At 42.5% G+C, this 20,719-nt stretch overlaps 1 protein-coding gene across 5 annotated transcripts in view; it reads right to left on the bottom strand.

Moving 5' to 3' along the window:
• PLEKHG1 (pleckstrin homology and RhoGEF domain containing G1) overlaps positions 1 to 20,719 on the bottom strand; it is a 189,950-nt gene that overhangs the window by 31,040 nt on the left and 138,191 nt on the right. For all 5 annotated transcript variants that reach the window (XM_081140662.1, XM_081140663.1, XM_081140665.1 and 2 more), the window contains 3 exons: positions 16,980 to 17,080; positions 6,115 to 6,184; positions 290 to 336 (listed from right to left, as the gene is read on the bottom strand). In XM_081140662.1, coding sequence (XP_080996788.1) covers positions 290 to 336; positions 6,115 to 6,184; positions 16,980 to 17,080 — 218 coding nt within the window. The remainder of the gene's footprint in view (positions 1 to 289; positions 337 to 6,114; positions 6,185 to 16,979; positions 17,081 to 20,719) is intronic.

Below are 20,719 nucleotides of genomic sequence, written 5' to 3'. Positions count from 1 at the left end.
ACAAGACTTCTAGCCAAACACACAGGTTTACTTGGTTTTCCGTTGAAGGCCACCCAGCAACATTTTTGGTCTCTTTGAAGGTCTTTCATGATCTTCCCAGCGTGGCTCTGCTGGGAGCCCAAAGCCTGAACGGATCAGTGTCTGGGGACCCCTCTAATTCATGCTCAGCAGCTTTTCCAGTTTCCCCACGGTCTTCAGCCCAGTGCCCCACCCCAACCCATATCGGACTGACTGACTTGAAACAACCCAAGAGTGCAGGAGAACACTCCTGCTCATTCCCAAAGCGTACCTGGGGTAGTTGGTGCAGTACTGGGTGTAAATGTGGAACTCTTCACTCTGCAAGGCAACGAGAGACTTTTATAGGTGACAAGCAGACACATCAACCTTCATTCATAAACAACGAAAAGGAACAGCATCCATGCCTGTCACCTTGGATCTCTGACAGCGCGAGCCTGTCTCCTGAGCCCTGGGGGCAATCATCTGTGCCTTTTCATCTATCTCGTGTTATATCTAGAACCCACGTGCACTTGAGCTCCTTGGCGCTCAATAAGCACTCACTGAGCATCTGCTGAGTTGGGTAAATGTGAAGGTGAAGAGGAAGGGGAGGAACATAAGGTTCCTGCCCAGGTGCTCAGAGTCCTTTGGGGGCCTTGCAGTGTGGGAGAGAAATGTGGGTAGATGACTTAATGTCCTGTGGTAAGAACATGTTAGAAGTGTGTGCGGGGCAGGAGAAAGCTGCTATAGTGTCTGCAGCTATCTCCGCCCACTGGCCTTATATTAACTGTTTGCTACCCTGCAGGCTGTGGTTGGTCTGGGAAAGGCAGGACAAAGGCCTGACACTTCTCCTTAATTTCACAATAATGCACCACTTCTCCAGCACCCTGCGCAGGGCTGGGGGGTTTAAAACATCACTGTGAATTCATGAATATAAACACAGTTCATGATTTGCGGTGTTTTGAGTTAGTTGTCTTTGCTGATGCTCAAATGATCCGGCCCTTGGCCAGTAGGAGCCTCTTCTTGAGTACTGGTGACCTGAGCCACAGCCACCAGGAGCTTCCTCGTTTCCTGCTGTGACAACGTGTTCCGCACTGTCCTGTGTGTCTCCCTCCCACACTTCTTCACGGAGCCCTGGTTCCCTTTGGTAGAAGGGTGTTTGGAAACCACAGTGGGAGCATCAGGGATGCTCTTTCTGCCAGGTTAATAACTATTTCTAGGCCTTTTCCGTGGACATTTAGGGAAATGGGGAAATGGTGTTTTTAAAAGATGAAATGCATCCTGAGCTCATACTAATACTTGCAATTCAGACCCACGGCTACAGCGTTTTTATGAGCCTTCCTCCTAGTCCATGTTTCTTTCCCCTACCAATTCCAGTTCTCAATGACACTAACGCAAATGCTCACTTGCTTTATCCCACAACACGCTCAAGAATGTCAGGATAGCAACACCAACACCACCACGTGTGAGATCATTACAGCAAAACCGTTAGGGATGTATTTGCTGAATTTTGGCTATAGCACATTTTCTAATCAGTTGGAATTTCCTCTGCGTGATGATGTCACAAACCAGACACACAGTTAGGCTCATTGTTCCATTTTGCTTTCAACTTTTGGAGACTGCTTTTTAAAACTTTAATTTGGCTTTATAATTATGTAAAATGTGTACATGGTTTCACAGTCAACTCTACAAGGAAATGCATATGCAAAGAAGTCTGGCTTCTATTCCTCTCCATTCTAGATTATTTTCTTCCTTCCCCTATCAGATGCCAATATTTAATTGTACAGCTTACCCGCTATTTAAAAAAAAAAAATACACATTTAAGTATAGGCATGTCCTCTCCATTCCTAAATAAATAAAAACAAGCTGTGCCAGCAACTTGCAAACTTGTGTGTCTCAGAATCACCTAGAGGGCTCGTAAAATACAGATACTGGGCTGCACCCCAGAGTTTCTGATTTCGTAGGTCTGGGGTGGGGCCTGAAAATTTGCTTTCAAACAAGTTCCTAGATGGGGCTGGTCCACACTTTGAGAACCACAGTGCTATCCATACTTTTATCCATTCCCCTTGACACGCTCTGCCCCTCCCTACTATTATATAGAGATATTCTTTATGTGCTTTGATAGCTTCACTATACTCCATTACATGTTTGCTCAATTAGCTTCTTGTTTATGGACATCTGGGGTGTTTCTACATATTTCTATACATATACGTATATGTGCATATATATACGTATATGCGCATATATATAAATGTGTTCCTATAAATTGTATATATCTATACATTGTAACCATTATTACTGCAAAGAATAACATTCTAATTATTGAATTTCTGTCACCCTGTCTTTGGAGGAGATTCCTGGAAGTAGAATTGCTGGATTAAAGAGTGCGTTCAGATGTAGTTTTGCTAGATGGAGCCAAATTCCCTTCCATAGGGTCTGTGCCATTTAGTTTTCCCATAATTATGGGAGTACCAGTTTCTCCATGGCCTGGCCAATTTAGAAGGCTGCCAATTTTTCAAGCATAGTACTGTAAAAAAATCTAACTGAGTTGCCAACTTTTAAAAGCTAGATGACAAAAATATCTTGATTTCTGGTTTCTCCTGAAGAAGTAGTAGATTCACTGGTCCCAGGCCCACAGGTTCGTATGACACTTCTGTCCGCACGAGACCAGGCAAGTACCTAGGTGGCTACAGCCTCCACCTGGGCCCATTTATGCACTGCATCCACGGTTTAGCTCCTGAAAGTCCCAGAAGGCCAGCCCTGGCTGCATGGACAAGAAAAGCAAAGTGATCTCCCCAAGGTCATCTGGGAAATTAATGTCAGACCGGAGCCTTTCTCAGGGTTTGCTCACACTCTGTTTCCTGCTACTTTCCTGCTTCCTGCTACACTCAACCTGGGATAGAACAATATCAGGTTGACTTTCCTTAAATTTTGAGTTTAGGATCATCTGAAATACCAAACTTAAAAGCAATGACCTCAATGAAAATGTCTAAATTACATCATGTATTTGAACTACACAGACTTGTCCCTAATAAGGCCCCAAGACTTCTGTGCAATTGAATTTCTGTATATATATTCTGATATCATGGCTCTAGTCCTATATTAAATGAGAGGGATTTGATTTAAATTGGCTACATATTCTTAATACAGGACTCAATGCATATATGATCTTAGACTTGTAAGATCTGTGAACAACTAAACAATCGTTTTACACAAAAGTCAATAGCTCCTAGTTAGTTAATCCTTAAATGCTTATTATAATACATGCCACTCAAATCCTTTTCAGAAGTATTTAGGGGAAATGAAGGCAATGATAAGAAATTTTACAAAAATAGATACTGCCTTTCGGTTATTCCACTTTCTCAAATTCCAATTAGAGATGAGTTGGGGCTGTTCAATTGGACACAAGGGGCATGCAAATGTTTACTGAATGACTAACCAGAGGAAAAAATCTGTATGATTTGAAGGCTTCTTCTGCCACAGGATCTCTCTCTCTCTCTCTCTCTCTCTCTCTCTCTCTCTCTCACACACACACACACACACACACACACACACACACATTCTTGAGACGTTTCCCTGGACACTGAGAAAGGCTTCATATGTAAAGAGCACATGGGTCAGGTACCATTGACCTGATACAGATACGGGACAGCAGCAGTTCCTGGGGATACTTTCAATAAGTGTGCGTGTGTGCACACACGTGTGCATGTCTGGGCGCTGGCCGGAGAAAGGCAGCAATGAGAGGAAGGCCATGCCTCAGGGGAGAGGAGGCGGTTCATAAGGGGAGGTTGGGTCTCTGAAGACAAACTTATCTCCTTGCTAAATGTTGCCCAGGGTCAGCCCAGGTGACAGTTAAGAGAAGGGATAGCCCGGCCGGGCGTGGCTCAGCAGTTGAGCGTTGACCCAGGATCCAGGAGATCGGGGTTTGATTCCCGGTCAGGGCACATGCCCGGGTTGCGGGCTTGATCCCCAGCCGGGGGCGTGCAGGAGGCAGCCGATCAGTGACTCTCTCATCATTGATGTTTCTCTCTCTCCCTCTCCTTTCCTCTCTCTGAAATCAATAAAGATATATATATTTTTTTTAAAAAAGAGAAGGGATAGAAATGAGGGTGGGGGTAAAGGCAGGAAACAGAGGTTAAAGCTGTTCCAGGGGCCTCTAGAGTCCTGAGAGCAGTCAGGTGCTCAGGCGGGGGCAGCTAGGCCTCCCCGGCAGGGACGTTCAGCTCTGTCCCCGAGGGAAAGGCCTCTGCACTCCCGCTCCTCGTCTACGAGCAGCAGCAGGTAGGACGTGCGCCCCGCTTCTCCCGCTGCCAGTAAGGATCTCTGCAACCCACACAGACCACAAGAGCGAGGTCAAAGATGAATCTCTGCGCAGGCCCCAGTGATCCAGATAAAAGCCCAAGTCAACCGCCAGCTTTACTTCTTTCGTTAATGGCCTCTCAATTAGAGCAATTTTCCATTCCTCCCGGAGCCGAGCAGCTGCCTGCGTTTCGGGGAACGGAGCATCTTCTGAATTTCAGGGTGCTGAGTGAAGGGCGGGCTGTGCCAGGACCAGGCACTCCCCCCACTCCCTGCTTACATGTGAAAGTGCAGAGGGCCCGAGCCGGTCTTCTAATTAAACTTGGCACCATTACAGTGAAAAATGAGATTTGGGAGCTGGCAACGTGGCACATAAACAAACTTTTATGTGAATAATTAAGCCGGCACTAAGCATATGCTGGACTGTCTTTAATCAACTTGTGATTACAGTTACCAGTAAAAGCCCAAACGTCTCCAAGAGCCTCCGTGTTGTTTATGCGCTGTGGTTATTTTAACATATCTTCTTTGATATACTTGGCATATCTTTTGACCCATTTCTCCCGCTTTCATTTTCCTTCCCTTTTTTCATATTCCTACACCCTTTAGGAGAATTAATTATGTCACAGGCAACTTGTGAAAAGAATTGTAGGCAACCATGTGTGCACAAACATTTCACAAGTTAACACACCAGCACCAATACCCACCCACCAAGTCAGGAGTGTTTTATGTACAAGGCCATCAACTGCCTTTGAGGAACCACACTTCCATAAAACCCAGAGTGTTATGTTTGGAGCCAAAGCCATGGGATGGATCTGCAGCCATCACAAATGACCCTGGGGAGCAAGTGTGGAGCCAGGTCAGGCTGGGAGGACATCTCCCAGTTCCCACTGGACTTGCATGGGGCTCTGGAGCTTGAAATGAGGTGCGAATTCTGGGTTGATCCCAGGGCACCGTCATGAGCTTTGCTTAAACCTCTTTGTACATGTGAAGCCCTACAAAACCATCGATGCAGCTTAAGAAGAATGTAGGGAGATAAGAATGCATTTTTAAGATGTAAGAGATTAATTCTGCTTCTCTTTAATTCTGGCCCAGACAAAGTTTTGCTGCAAAACAATTTCTGCTAGAGGTTTTCCAAACAAAAGCTGTCGAATGTTTCAGAGAAACTTAAGATAGGAGTCGACACATCGTGGGTAGCACGTCCAGAAAGTAACACTGGAAAGGGCTGCCTTGCTGGTTTCAGAATTCCATCTCCTATCCGGGCACAGAGTATGACCCGACAGTCATTTAAGCTTTAAAAGTCAAATCCTTTCCTCGTGTTTTTCTAAACCATCAATGCAGCTTAAGAAAAACAGAGGGAGATAAGAATGCATTTTTAAGATGTAAGAGATAAATTCTGCTTCTCTTGATCCCCTAAACAATAATCATATAGCCTAGGCTAGTGCCCTATATATTACATATAAAATATTTACAGTCTACCTGGTCTAGTGGTATTTTATATTTACTTCTTTTTCTAACATTCTTCTATTCTGGATTTTCCCCAAATTTAAAGTTTTTCTCTAGGAAAGACGAGTAACATCATTGGTTACTATACAAATTCCAGGACAACTACTAACTTAGTATTTTCTAATTTACTGGGGACAGTAACAGTATTTTTTTTTCCCTTGCTGGGAAAAAAAGAAAAAGAAAAAAAGAAACCAGAGTGAGAGAGATTAGTGGCTAACTTCACCCAGCATGAAACAAACAAGTCATTTTAACGGTAAAATGAAAACAATTTGTACTCTGTATCTGTCTTGCTGGCCCAGAGAAATGAACTCTGCTTACCTTGGACACAAAGCACTCTGCTATGGCCACAGGGTCATTTTCACAGTTTTCCAAATCTTGCAAAAGTTCACTAATAAAAAAATAATAGAAAACATTAGATTGTAATCTTATGGTTGAGGACATTTTAACTTATAAAAGTTTAAACATTTATATGGCCTTTAGAAGGAATCACTTAATTGGATAACTGAGGACCTATTGTCATTATATGCAAGGCTTAGATAAGGGACTTGCCCAAGGTCAGGATGGAACAGGGATTTAAACGTTGGTCCAAACTATAACTCTCCCACCCCGAGATAAGCTCTAACATTGAGGTCTTCTAGATGTTTCTCATTGCCTGCATGGGTGCTCACACACACTCATTCAGTCATCAAATAGCTTTCCAGGTAATGCGTAAGCACTAAGAGCAAACATATCAGTGAGCGAACTGAGACATGGTCCCCGGTCTCCTGGAGCTTGGAATCCATTGGAAGAGTAAGACATTCAATGAAAAATCACGTTAACGAACATAAAATTTTAAACAAAGATAGCACTCTACAGGAAAGATATGCTAGGGAAGAAAATATATATTTTTCAGATGTAAACCTATCATTTTTGAATAATTCATTATTTGAAGGAACTGCATAATAATTCTTTGGGTGGATGCAGCATAATTAATTTAACTAATTTCCCACTATTGGATAAAATTCTGCCAATGGAATTGCTGGGTCAAAGAGCATTCTCACTGTAAATGTTAACACATTTCCAAATTGCACTTCACATAAGTTGTATTAATATATATTTTACTATGCTAGGTGTCAGTTTTAATTAGCTGTGCATTACATATTTAATAACTCAAATAGTCCTGCGTTCTGTTTCCCACCTTCGATTGCCACTCTCTGGAAGCATGTTTGGCTGGAGTGGTCTCTGCTGAATTATCCATGTTTCTAGACATGCTGATACCACATGTTCACTGTTCTTCAGTGTTACACAGTATTTACTTCTGAATTTCCCCAGACCCGCCCTCTTCCCATCTTCTCAATGAGTTCTATTGTGAAATTTGATTAAACTCAGAGGTTACATTTTTAGATATTATTACATTTTAAATATTATTCTCAGCCGAGCCTTGCAGCACACCATAATTGCATTTCCTCTCTTGTATAACCATGCTTTCCCTGGAGTTAAAACTGTCTGTCTGTCTCTCTCTTTTTTTTGCTTTGTATCAAAGCACACACCACTAATTTGTCCTCAAACTTTGCACCAGAAGTATAACTCTTGTCTCACTGTGTGCAAACATCAGATCACCCCCTGGTTGCATTCTTTCCTGGTGGCTTCCCTCCCAGCCCTCTGTCCTTCCGCTCCCACCTGAACAGGTTCCTGGGTTCTCTCTCCAACACCATCCTGACCAGGCCCTTCGCCTGGTTCCTGTGTTGGAAGCCTTGTTTCTTAGATACCATTTCAGATGTATTCCCTCCTTTGGGAGGTTACAATGGCCGGCAGCTTTCTGAGCAGGGGTAATAGGTGGTAAGTCTCCTGAGACTCTTCTTATTTCAGAATGTTCTCCCTTCATGCCTGGCTGATCATGTCAGTAGATAGAGAATTCTTGGTTGGAAGTGATTTTCTCTGAGTACTCAGGAAACTATCTGTTGTCTCATGAATTCCAATGCTGATGAGAATAATATTCTGATTTATAATCCAGGTTTCATGTGACCTATTTCTTTGGAAGCTTTTGGAGTTTTCTCTTTGTTAACATAATTCTGAAATTCTGTGATGAAATTCTGTGATGGGTTAACATAATTCTGAAATTCTAGTGAGAAGAGTAGCATTGCTTTACATTTTTGCAAATCTCTAATGTCTACCTTAACCCAGATGGATTCTCATATCTGCTTCTGCATTCAATCTATTGCAATTTGTTATTTTGGTTGACGTATATAGGAAAAAGCCCAGCCTCACATATGTTATTAGAAAAGGGAGGAATATTTGACTAGCCTTTCAGATAAGTGGGGATCTCTTTCTTGGATATTACACTGAAACTCAACAAGTGGTAGTTTCTTGAGGTTTGTCATGGAGTCGAAAACCACACTAATGGACTATACCATTACTTTAAAATTCACTGGTCTATCTTACACTTTGAAAGGATCTTTTACCAAATGTAGGATTTCAGGAGAGTCCCAATTTCAAACATTCTTTCCTGATATTCTTATAAAAACATTCCCTTTGTAACACTGCTTTTAGTTTGGAAAATATAGTTCTGATATTTATATCAATATCTTTTACAGGAGCATTAGAGATCTTGCTCCCGGCATACGTCATCAGTTTGGCTCAAATAAACTCTTATAATAATTCCAAAAAAAATCTTTTATAGAAAGATGGGTATGATTAAATTAAAGACAGTTGAAATCTAATCACTGGGACCCAAACACTGGATGGAGATAAAAGGTTGAAGAAAAACAATAGCTGCAGAAGCAAGGTTTCTGGACGAGTGTTTCCCATTCCTGGAGGATGCCGTGCTTTGGCTGTAGGCTTTGTGTCCAGTCTTTCAATATAAATCTTCTTTCTGAGCACAGAAGAATTTTGAGCAGAATCCATCAGGTCACTTCTCATAGCTTAATAGAAAATACTCCTTGACAACATTTAACTCTTATTTTCTAAAAGTCATGCTCATCAAGCTCTCCTTTGAGCTTCAATTTCATCCCCAGAGTTGACTTGCTGGCAGGAGGCAGTGTCTCGGGCCCCACCCTGGCTCTGGTAAAGCTCACAGGTAAATGAGTGCTTGGCTCTCGTTGCTCAAGAACCACACGTCTGGGAGGTTGCTCAGGCACCTTCCCATCCCAACCCCTAATTTTAAGGTGAGGAAATCATGGCTTGTTAAAAGGGAGGCGGCTTACCTTAGGTCACACAACTAATAATTACCGGCCACGGCTGGGGTGAGCGTCAGGGCTCTGAATGCCAGCTCTGCACTCTACTGTAAACTCATCTCTTGAGAGATTTGTCTCCTGGGTGACTCAGGCAGCTGAGGGCTGGGCTCTGCACCATGGTGCCTCAGCATGGTGCCTGCCTCCAGGGGAGGCCTTGTGTGAGTCCCTTGGCCAGCTTTCCTTTCCAACTCTTTTCTAAAATGGGATGAACACACTTAAAAGTGGAAACAGCGAGGAGGAAGTAATGGGATTTCGCTCATGCCCTTGTCCTCAGGGCTGCCATCCGGACACGGCCGGCCCACCACCTCGCCTGCTCTCCATTCAACACCGTAATTATTGAAAGTCGCCTGTGTCAGGCGCTGTTCCAGGCACTGGGGTTAGGGCGTAAGGCACACAGACAAAGGCTGGTCGCCCGGCGCTGCGGTCTCATCGGGGTGGTAAGTGTTAACAACTGAATAAATGAAAAACAATATAAAACAAAAGACGGCAAATGTTGGCGAGGAGGTGGGGAACTGGAGCCCTGGTGCGCTGTTCCTGGGAACACAAAATGGTGCAGAGCAGTATGGAGGTTCTTCAAAAAATAATAAAAATTAAAAAACCAGAGCTACCATAGGATGCAGCAATCCCGGTTTGGGGCATTTACCCAGAATTGAAATCAGGATCTTGACAAGATCTGAGCACTCCCATGTTCCTCGCAACACTTAACCAAAGTCGAGATGCAGAAACAACCCGAATATCCACGAATGGGTAGAAAATACGGAACGTGGAAGATGCTACCATGAAATATGAGATACCACGGATGAAACTTGAGGACATTGTGTTACATGAAATAAGCCAGCCACAGAGAGACAAACACTGCGACGATTCCACTTATATGAGGGACCAAAACCCGTCAGACCCCTAGCCTGAGAGTAGAATGGTGGGGGGCCGGGAAATGGGGGGGCTGCTGATCAACGAGCACGAAGCTTCAGCCGACAAGGCGACTAGACCCCAGGGATCCGCTTACACCACTGCGCCCATGTGAACCATAACGCATCACACACTCAGAAATTTATTAGGGCGGCTCATCTCACGACAAGTATTCTTACACAATAAAATCAAAGGTTAAGAACCCAGGAGAAACCCACACACCATAGCACGTTATCACTTAATAAGAAACGTGAAAAATAATAAAGTACTGGTTTCACTACAAAACAAAGCAAGTAAGAAAGCGACCTGATAACACACTGTACTGTGTGATACACAGCAAATCGAGGGGGTGGGGGGACAGAGAGCACCGGGGCGGGGGGCGGGGGGCGGGCGGAGGGCTTGGGGCGGCCGGGGGAGGCTTCCCGAGGAGGTGATGCTTGAATGGGGGGGCGGCCAGGAGAGAAAGTCATTTAAGAAGCTGGCCGTGGGTCCAGGGCAGGGCAGCTTGGCGCGTTCCTGTGCGAGGCAGAGAAAGGGGGCCCCGTGTCTGGGATGCGATGGCCATCAGGGAGAGAGACACAGAAAGAAGACGGGCTGTGAATAATATGCCGCGTGCTGCGGGCGCACACATGGGCCGGGATGTGGGGGAGCAGCCACTGAAGGGGCCCCATAAAGAGCAGAAACAGGACTGTCCCTCTCGAGTTACAGCCTGACAGGGTGGGGACCGGGTTTCTCGCTGCATCAGTGCGACTAACGCACCACTCCACGTGTACGTTGGCGGGAAGGGTGACTCACAGGTTGCGCTTTGTGCTCAGAACTCTATTAGAGTCAGCCTACCTTCAGGTTTGGGGCGTTTTCTCTTTTCCCTGAGTCACTGTACCAAATAGTTCCTCTTTTTTGAGTAGGACTATAACAAAGAAAATAAGATTTTTTACTTGAGCTCAAGTCCTTGGTTTGGATGGGCAATTAGAGGAAACAGTGTTCTCTGCTACAGGACATATTACATACGAAAGCTTCTCTGACCACGGATGTGAACTTGAAGTTGGAAACTGTTTTGACCTTGACGATTGTACAGCCTTCCACTGACCAAGACGCAGGAATGGGGCCTCTCCCCTTCGGGTCTGCAGTAGACTCAGCACCACCTCCTTTCCCGCCCACCTAAGTAGGTCACGGCATCGCAGAGGACACGTGGGAACAGAAAATGGGGTGACATGAACACTACTAAATGTTCCACTTACTTTACGGATGGATTAGCACTGGCCTTGAAAAGCTCACATGAAGAAACCCTGTGAGTAAAAATATTTCTACCACTGTGCAGAAGTTAAAGACATTTTGGTGGTATGAAAATGCACCGAAAGAAAAGGTAACTGCCCCCACCCCACCCCTTGCCTTATTGTTATATGTATCCCATGATTCATCTTCTGAGTTGCATTTCAAGGGAGGAAAAAGGCATGGCCCCAGTACTTGAGATATACGTAACTTGCTCTGTGAAGCTTTCACTAGCCCCTCGGATTAAATTAACTGCACGCTCTCAGGACCCCCACGCATCGTGTCCATTCCTCGTTACGTGGCTTACGGCCTCTGCCCTACAGGGTGTCATTCATCTTTATTCCGCTGGCCTAGCCCAGCGTTGCGCCCACGGTACTGATTCCACGTACGTGTTGAGGACGAGTTGAAGAAAAAAGGAAGTGTTCACTCCCTCTTTTGAAGCGGGGAGATTTGAGAATTTTAATTTGCTAAAAAATAATTTTAAAATAGAAATTCAACATGAAGGAAATGGTCTCTTCTTCTTCACTCTTGACTTTTAAAGAAAGATTCAAGTTACAGTTTGGATAACTCCTCTATTCCAAGACAGCGATGCTGTCTGGGTAGGGTAGTTGGAGTTTCTTCTTTACTTGGCAGTAAAATAAATAAACAAATAAATAAATGTTTTGGGGGTTTTAGGGGAAAGTTAAGACAGGGAGAATGTTTTTTTGTGGGGTTTTTTTTTTGACTGACCTAGTTTCCTGACCATTGGGGGATTTCTTCCAGACACCAAACCAGAGACTTAAATATCTACGCTAGCATAGGGGTTAGGAGAGAAAGAGAGATTTTGGCACAAAAAGAGAAAACAAAAATGAAGTCTCGATTGCATTCCAAACATTTCCTGTTGGAAGATTTTGTGAAATAACAATTTAAATCTAGTCACGTACCAAAACTGAACAAAGACGGTACAAGGAAAGAATGATATACCATTGTCGCTTATGAACATGAATGAAAAAATTCTTTAAAAAATACAGACAAATCAAGCTTATCAGCGCATAAATATATAAGACATCATGACCAGGTGGGGCTTAATCTAGTAATGTATCTATGATTCAAATCAGAATGCCTATTAATACAATTCACCAGTATGAATAGGAGAGAAATCATATGCTAATACTCTTAGAGGCATATTAAGCATTCAATAAAATCCAATTCATTCACAATAATATCCTAGCAAAACAGGAAAAAGTGTTTATCCAAACCCCAGAGCAAACATCATACTTGATGGTAAAACAGTTAAAGCATTCCTGCTAATGTCAGAAAGAAGATACAGATGCTAACATCGAATCAGCATTATATGGTGGGACTGACTCAAAGTAATAAGACAAGAAAAAAAAAAAAAAGAGTTAAAACTGTAAAGGAAGACAAAAAAAATTTCTCCTCATTTTCAGATACCACTGTCTACATAGAAAATAAAATTTAAAAAATATCTATAAACCACCACTAGAACTAGTGTGAAAGTTTAGAAAGTTAGTTGGATACATTATCAACATATAAAAATCAAAAGCATTCCTAGGTGACAATGATAGCCAACTAAAAAATAGAAAATTTAACAATGACATGTGTGAAAATGATAAAGAAATTATAAAACATTATTATAGGACATTTAAAAAGGCTTGATTAAAGAGATATATGTTTATGGATGGGATGACTCAATATTGTAAAGATGTCAATTCTGCCAAAATTAATCTATAAATTAAATACCAATTTCAATAGAAAGGATGTATTTTCAACCAGTGGGGATGGGCCCATTGGCTAGTCATATGAAAATAAGAATCTGGATTTCCTAACATGTACTATACTTCCATCAATTTTAGTTAAATTAAGGATACATGTAAAAAGCAAGATTTTAAGACTTTTAGGAAAAAATTAATTTATGAACTGAGGAGATAATTTTTAAAACACAACACAAAACCCACATACTATAAAAAGGATATTTATTTAGTGTAGTTAAACTTATGTATCATACAGCTTCTTTTCAAAGAAACCACAGTTAAAGTTAAAAAAAAAAAAAGTCTCATACTAGGACATGATTTGCAACTTACATAATCCACAAGGATCACCAGCCAGAATTCATCAACAACTCCTATACAACAATATGAAAAAGAACCATCTTGACAGACAAATGAGCAATGAATATGAGCCGATGAATAAGAAATGATCCTGGGTCTTACTGTAATCAGCAAAAGGCAAAGTAATATATTCCCCCAATGGAATAGTACACAGTAGTTAAAATAAACACTATAGCTATAAATAGAGCTATAAATCTTAAAAACTGAGTGAAAAAGGTTTGTAAAAAATTGACACAATTTATGCTATGTTTGAAATAAGCGAAAGCATGTTACATATTTTAAATAAATACTTACAAATATAGTCATGGCAACAAAATCATACTTGGGAATGAAACACCAAGTCTTGGATAGTAGTTACAGTTATGGTGGCATATTGAGCCAGATTACACTGGCTTGCCTGAGCCAATTCTGCATATCCCTTCCTAATTAATTCCGTGTTCAGTGATGTTTTGTCAGGAGCTTGACATCTGCTGTGCTGGAAGTGTTTGCACCATAGTAATTGGCAAACACTATCAGTCTCAGGTTCCCCTCCCTTGTCCTCACCCTGGAGAACTGGTTTACCATCCCTTTGCCATTTTCCCAGAGTGAGATGCAATTGAGGGGAGTACACATGGGGCTTCAACCTTATTTGTAATGTCATTTCACTTTAAAGAATTTCTAGGGCAAATATGGCATAAGGAAAGGCTTTGACAGAGTGGGGGTGGGTCTGGGTGCTCATCATATTATTCTATGCTTTTCTGTATTTTGGAAATATTTCCTGAAAAACAAAATCTAGTCAGTTGAATTTTTCAGGTCAGCATAAAACCATTTCCTTTTTGCCCTCTTTAATTTTGCAGATTTAAATATTGCTTAGTTGGTCACAATAATATTATATGATGTTGAAAAACCTGGACCTGAACTAATAATAGAAACTTTAAAATTACTTCAAGCCCACACCATAGATTTGCTGGAAATCAACTGATGTGGGGTGGTATATAATCAAGGATTCATAAGAGGCATTAACATAAAAAGTCACATCAGTACTTATTTAACCAAATATAATAGCAAAGACATCTGAGCTCTAAATTTAGACTCCAGATTTAAGAGAAAGAAAATAAAAATGAATAGGCACAAAAGAGTACAGACAATCCAACTATAAAAGTTTAACAAGGAGATATTCTTGAAAATAATAATAATAATACCAATGGAGATTTGACAAAACCAGGTATTCAAAATAGGCTGGGCTGGATTTCCAGCTCTATGTCCTTGAGCAAAGGACTTTCTACACTGTACAACTGATTCCCTGTCTGCCAGCTGTGCCCCCGTTTCTAAGCTGTGCATCTGATCTGTCTCAGAGAGCTAAGAGGATTAAATGAGGTAATGCATGCGCAGGGGGCCACATACATGTGATCTACAAAAGGGACAGGCACACCGAATTGTGCCACTGCACTGACGCCTCACATGTCATCATCAAGGCACTCATTCACTCTGACTCTGGTGATTTTAGGCACATCTCACTTCCTCATTGAGAAGACGCCAAAGAGAAAAGAGCAGAGGACCCATTCAGGACCAGAAAGGTCTCCTCAGTCTCCCAACTGCTGCAGCCTGGGCTCCACCGCCAAGGCCCCATGTTGCTGACACAGGCGCGGCTCCATTCTTATCTTTAAATTAGGAGACACATGAAGATTTGGACTCCAGGGAGTGGAAAACCCTTCCCGGATCATGTCGCAATGGGTTTGGAGTTAGAGAGGCCCAGATGAAGTACATAAGGGGATCACACACATGAAGCTCTATAGCCTCTGAAGTAAGCCCTAGATAAACAGTCCCTGCCATCAGCTTATGGCCAAACCACAGGGAGGCGTGGGCCAGGGCCTCCCAGCATCTGGCCACAGCCCTCTTCCCAGCTTGCAGAGCCACTGGTGGGCTCTGGAAGGCTCGAGGACTTTACTGTCAGTGACCACAACATGGGGAGGGGGAGCTGCTCTAACACCGATGCATCTATATTCCCTAGTTCAGCTTTTTTATGTCCTTTATTTTCTTATTACTGTGTTTATTTGATCTAGACAGTGTTTCTCAACCGTGGTGCACATTACAAACATCCAAAGACTTTAAAAAATTCCTGATGCCATGGCCCCACACCAGTCCAATTAATCAGAATTTCTGGGGGTAGGATCCACCATATATATATACATTTTTTTTAACAAAAGCTTTCCAGGTGATTCCATCCAGTGTGCAGCCCGGGTTGAGAACCACCGGTGGTCTTGGAACATGCAAACTGGTTTTCAAAGTCTACTGAATCAGGTGACAGAGATGTTGCGACACTGGCATTTTTGACATCCTAGGTTTTCAAAACGGAAGGAAGAGCTGATGCAATTTGGAGAACACGTCTCCCAGAGGACAGACTGTGCTAGGGGTTAGGGACTCACAGGTGGTAAAGGAGATGTGGATCCTGCCCTCAGAGAGCTCACATGTACCAATTTCATGTACGAAAAAGGGGGGGAGGATTTGTAATTTGCATTGTGGTTGAGTCACACGATGACAGGACACTGTAGAACTTCATAATGGGATTTTACTGTAACAAAATCAATGTCACTGGTTAATATTTGGGTGTTTACTCTGTGCTGACAGTGAGCTAGGCACTTTAGGGGGATCAGCTCACTGAAGCTTCACAATAACCCACATGAGGTAGATATTCTTATTTTTTCTATTCATTCATTCATTCCACAAAAGTTCTGATGCTCAGTATGGGCCAGGTGTTGTTTTAGGTACTTGAGCAGTAAAAAACAGATGGATCCCTGCCCTCAGCTGCAAGTGGGGGTGGGTGGGGAAGAAACAAACAAGAGACTTAACCAAAAAGCCAATCATATCATATGTTAGAAAATGCTAAATTCCAGAAGAAAAAGAAAGAACAGCACAGGTAAGGGGTGTGTGTGTGGGGGGGGGGGGTGTCAGGTAAATGCATTGAGACAGGAAGAGTTGAGCAAAGACGTGAACTGAGGAAGTTATTTATTCTACCCCATTAAAGGCTCACTGAAGGATAGATCCATGGCTCAGCTGGGATGCAAACCCAGATGCTCTGGAAACCAGAGTCTGTGCTCTTAACCTGCCTACTACCTGGTCCCCCAAAAGGATGACACTACATTATAATAAGCGACTTGGCTGCCCAGCCCCTTCAGCTCCCTGTCTGTCTTACTTACGACGGAAATTGTCTAAGCCCAGTGCCTACGACACAGTAGGGACTTCGTACATGTTTGAATTACATTAATCATTTTTAATTTTAATTATGAACTAATATGAATTAATATGTATGACTTAAAGTATTTATTGTGTGTTTACTGTGTCCTGGCCACTTCCTAGGCAGAAGAAACTTCTTAGAAAGTGCAGTGGAGGTGGGGCTGCTGCAGACCAAGCCAGCACAGGTTTCGGATGCTCTGTTCACATTATGCTGTAGAAGACAGACGCCAATGCTGTCAGGGCAAACGGCTCTCCTCTGAGCCAGGAGGACTGAACGGGACAGGATACTGAATCCGTTCGAGGCTCGTACACAAACAAGAGTGCTTCCAGCTAGCAGACTTCATGGCATGAGAGCCCACACCACTTTATGAAGTCAAATCAGGGGTTCCCGGGAAAGTCTCCTTAGGCCGCACGCACTGAGAGAAAGTCCTGATGTCCTGATATGAGAACAGTCTTTGGAGTAGCCACTTACCTATTGAAGTGGTAGATGTCCTGTATGTTCCCAAAAAGGGCGGATCTTTCTTCCGTCCCCAGAGGAAGTTTCGTCTGGTCCCGGATGCAGTCCAGGTAGTCCTGAGACATCAACGAGAAGCATGTCAGGCACTGCTGTCCTCCAAGTCGTCTCTAGTTTTAAGCAGTTATCATGCTAACGCGCTCACTAACTCTACTATGAGAATACGGAGTCTCTCTTTTATTAATGATGATAATACTTAACATATTTATATACAATGGGGATTTTGAGCAAAGAGAAAGAGTGTCGTATACATTAATTATCAACCCCCCCAAATGTATTAGAGTCTCCCTAGTTGGATAATATCATGACCACAGTTACCAACAGAATCAGAGTGTTCACACAGAAACATCGTCTGCTGTTTCCTTGAATGATATGATACGATACCACGATATGGTAGAAGATACTCCAAAATTCATACAGTGAAAACTGGAAATACAGATCTTAAAATTTCTCATCACGAGAAAAATAATTTGTAACTATGCAAGGTGATGGATGTTAACCTAACTTTGGTTAACACACTGTATACAGTTAGCACACCATAACACTACATATATATGTTGTATACCTTAAACTAATACAATGGTATGTGTCAATTATATCTTAATAAAACTGGAAAAAAGTGACAGAGTTGATGTAAATATAACTGCTAAGTTAGAAAGAACTCAGTTATTAAAGTATGGAACTAAATTCTTCCCCAAATACTAATTTATTAAAAAAAACAAAAAAAAAACCAACAATTTTTTTTTTTTTTTTTACAAAGGCTCATAACTCACTTAGGCTATCTAACAGGCTATGGTAAGGACGCACAGAAAACTTTGAAATGATTTTATCTGTTTTAACACAGTAACAGCCGCGCACAGAGCTAACGGCTCAGGCCCACGGTGGGTTCAGTGTCCGTGGGGAGCAGCCCTCTGAGCCGCTGAGAGAGGGAAAGTCCTTGGGGCCTGTGTGCTAAGGAGTTCATAAGGGAGCGTCCCCCTTCCCTCCCGGCAATGCCTGAAAGAACAACTCTGCGGGAGGCCAGAGACAATAAAGAAACAAGTGAAAACAGCTGAAATAACGTAAAATGAAAAATAAATACAATCCCCTGCGCTGGGCTGAACGATGTGGCACACCCTCCACCCAGCGCCGCAAGGGCTTCTGCGGGGTTGAAGGGGGCAACCCTGTGAGAATCAGGCAGACCGTGAAAACCCAGCGCTGGAGCCTCATTCCAAAGTCCAGTCGCAAACACAATAGGATTTAGACGCAGCTAGCAAAAGGCGAAACTGAAATTGAAGAACCATCAGATAATCGCTTCTTTTCTTTTAATAATCCTCATTCGTTCTACGTGCGCTTTATGTCCCGCAGATGAGAAACAGGCAGGGTTTCGTCATTAACCTTCTCAGTAGCACATTTCACAGATGGCATCAAATAACTTTCAGACATTCGAGGTTTTCAGCATTAAGATCACTGTCAGGCATGAACCAACGTTCATATTTTCTTTTCAAATGCCCTTTGTGGTCACATCTGTTCTACTTAAGAAAGTGGTCATCTCAATAAGAAATTAGCTTCACAAGGTTTAAGTGCAGTTGTCATTAAAAACCCACAAGAGCAAGGCCTAGTCTCCGTACTTTTATGAATGGAACAATTTTATAAGAGGCCTGGGTATCTGCACAGCATACAGAGTTAGTACCCAAATAAGAAATGCTGAAGGAAGTTAGAATTGATGTGACAGCATTCTGAACATGTAAAACCTAAACTACATTTCCTCAAAAAGAAAAATACATGTACTCATTGATATTTTCATAAAATTATACGTGGCACATGGTCCCAAAGGATGGGCTAACATTTAACTTACACTGAGTGGTTATATTTGATAGTTGCTTAATACTCTGATCAACGTTTTAAAAGGACAAATGGTACACAAAATTAAGAAGGAAGAACTGAAGGATATGAATGGGTATGAAATTAAAAAGTAAATCAGCCCTGGCTGGTGTGGCTCAGTTGGTTGAGTGTCATCCCATCCACCGAAAGGTTGCAGGTTTGATTCCCACCCAGGGCAAATGCCCAGGCTGAGGGTTCGATCCCTGGTCGGGGTAAGTGCAGGAAGGAGGCAACCAATTGATGTTTCTCTTTCTCTCTCTCTCCCCCCCTCATTCTCTAAAGTTAATAAAAACATTTTAAAAAAAGTAAATCAGAAGGCAATGGATGGGCATGATCTGCACCAAGAGGCAGGACGCAGGGAGGGACGGAGGTGGCGGACACATGCCAACTCCATCTGGCTCGCTGCAATAGGGTTTAATGAGAAAACCAACAATCCTTTTTCTCACTTCAAGTGCGAAGCTTGCTCACTTGCCGAAACCTGAAACTAAATTCTTCATGTGAGGAAAAGCTTGAGTTAAGGGGCTTGAAGAATTTCATCTGGGGCGAGAGACAAAGAACTGTGGCCCCCTTCCAACAGAGGATGGCCCGTCGCCAACTGAGAGCCTTTCAAACCCCAGAGTCCGTGGTAGAGAAACTAGGTTGTAAAAGCTGCCTGTTTTCTGAAATAGTTCAGAAAATAGATCCCTAGGAGTCCAAATTTTTCCAGGCCACTCTAGAAAACAGATAAAAGTTGGATGGCCACAACTTGCACACCCCCTCCCCCGCCGTGGATCATAGTTAAGTCCTTTAAATATGATACTTTAACCCTAAACCGGTTCCTGAAAACTACTGTAGCATGCACTGCGTTAGCTGCTATAATTATCTGAGGCCAAAATGAGAGGTTTGCAGCTCAGTGATGATAACAGCTCATTCTGTGCTCAGATGACAGAGCAAGGACACCAAAAAATCTATTAGAGCCTGTCATGCTGCTAATTAATTTTATTGGCTTGATGTTCTCGCCTATTGCTACCCTACTGTTAACAAGCAAGGGCCCAGGACCCATTTACAACTTCCGCACTGAAAATGACTATTCTCTGAGACGATCAAGAGTTCACTCCACTTTGGGGAGAAATACCCACAAAAAGAACTTTTCACCATTTGGAGAGTTGTGTTCTATAGTTTCAAATTTTGCCTAAAGTATTTATTTTCCTATCAATTTATGCCCTTAAGATCTCCACCGCTGTAGTATTTATACATGGGTGTCCTCTTTTCATGAACTTTCCCATTCCTTGCAAGGTCTGTTATTGAAAATATACAATAATCTAATTTGGTGCTATTTGAGGGGTAAACAAACAGGAGCCTGTCTGCACGCTGTTGGTTACTGATCTGCAACAAGGTCAGGGTGGAATCGAGAGGAAGCATGTAGGAACTTTTATAGCATTTTGACAGGATGAGATCTGTCGAATCTAATGATACATCTGGACTTGTATTCTGCCTGATTTCTTCTATTTATTTTTCTAGTAATTCTTTTTGTTATTGTATTTTTCAAAAGTGTCAGTGTGTGACTGATTGGAAAGCACACGTACACACGCACGCCCCCACCCCCCCCTCATGGTAGGTAGTTTGAGAGGCCTCGGCCTGGAGAACCATCCCGCAGAGATGCTGTAGAAACTGGGGAAGAATTAAAATTCAGATTCACATTCAAAGAGGATCTGTTTGTAAATCCTGCTCACATTTCAAAATCCTACCTACTGATTTTATGGTTTATTCTTTTTGATCTAATTCCTGTCATTAGCGTTTCCAAATTCCAAGTCTTGATATAGCTACTATTTAAGACTTCTTGTCTTTATTTTGGA

This window comes from Miniopterus schreibersii (genome assembly GCF_964146895.1).
Source record: "Miniopterus schreibersii genome assembly, chromosome: 6".
Taxonomy (NCBI): Eukaryota; Metazoa; Chordata; class Mammalia; order Chiroptera; family Miniopteridae; genus Miniopterus; species Miniopterus schreibersii.
This window is presented reverse-complemented; position numbering and strand designations above follow the sequence as displayed.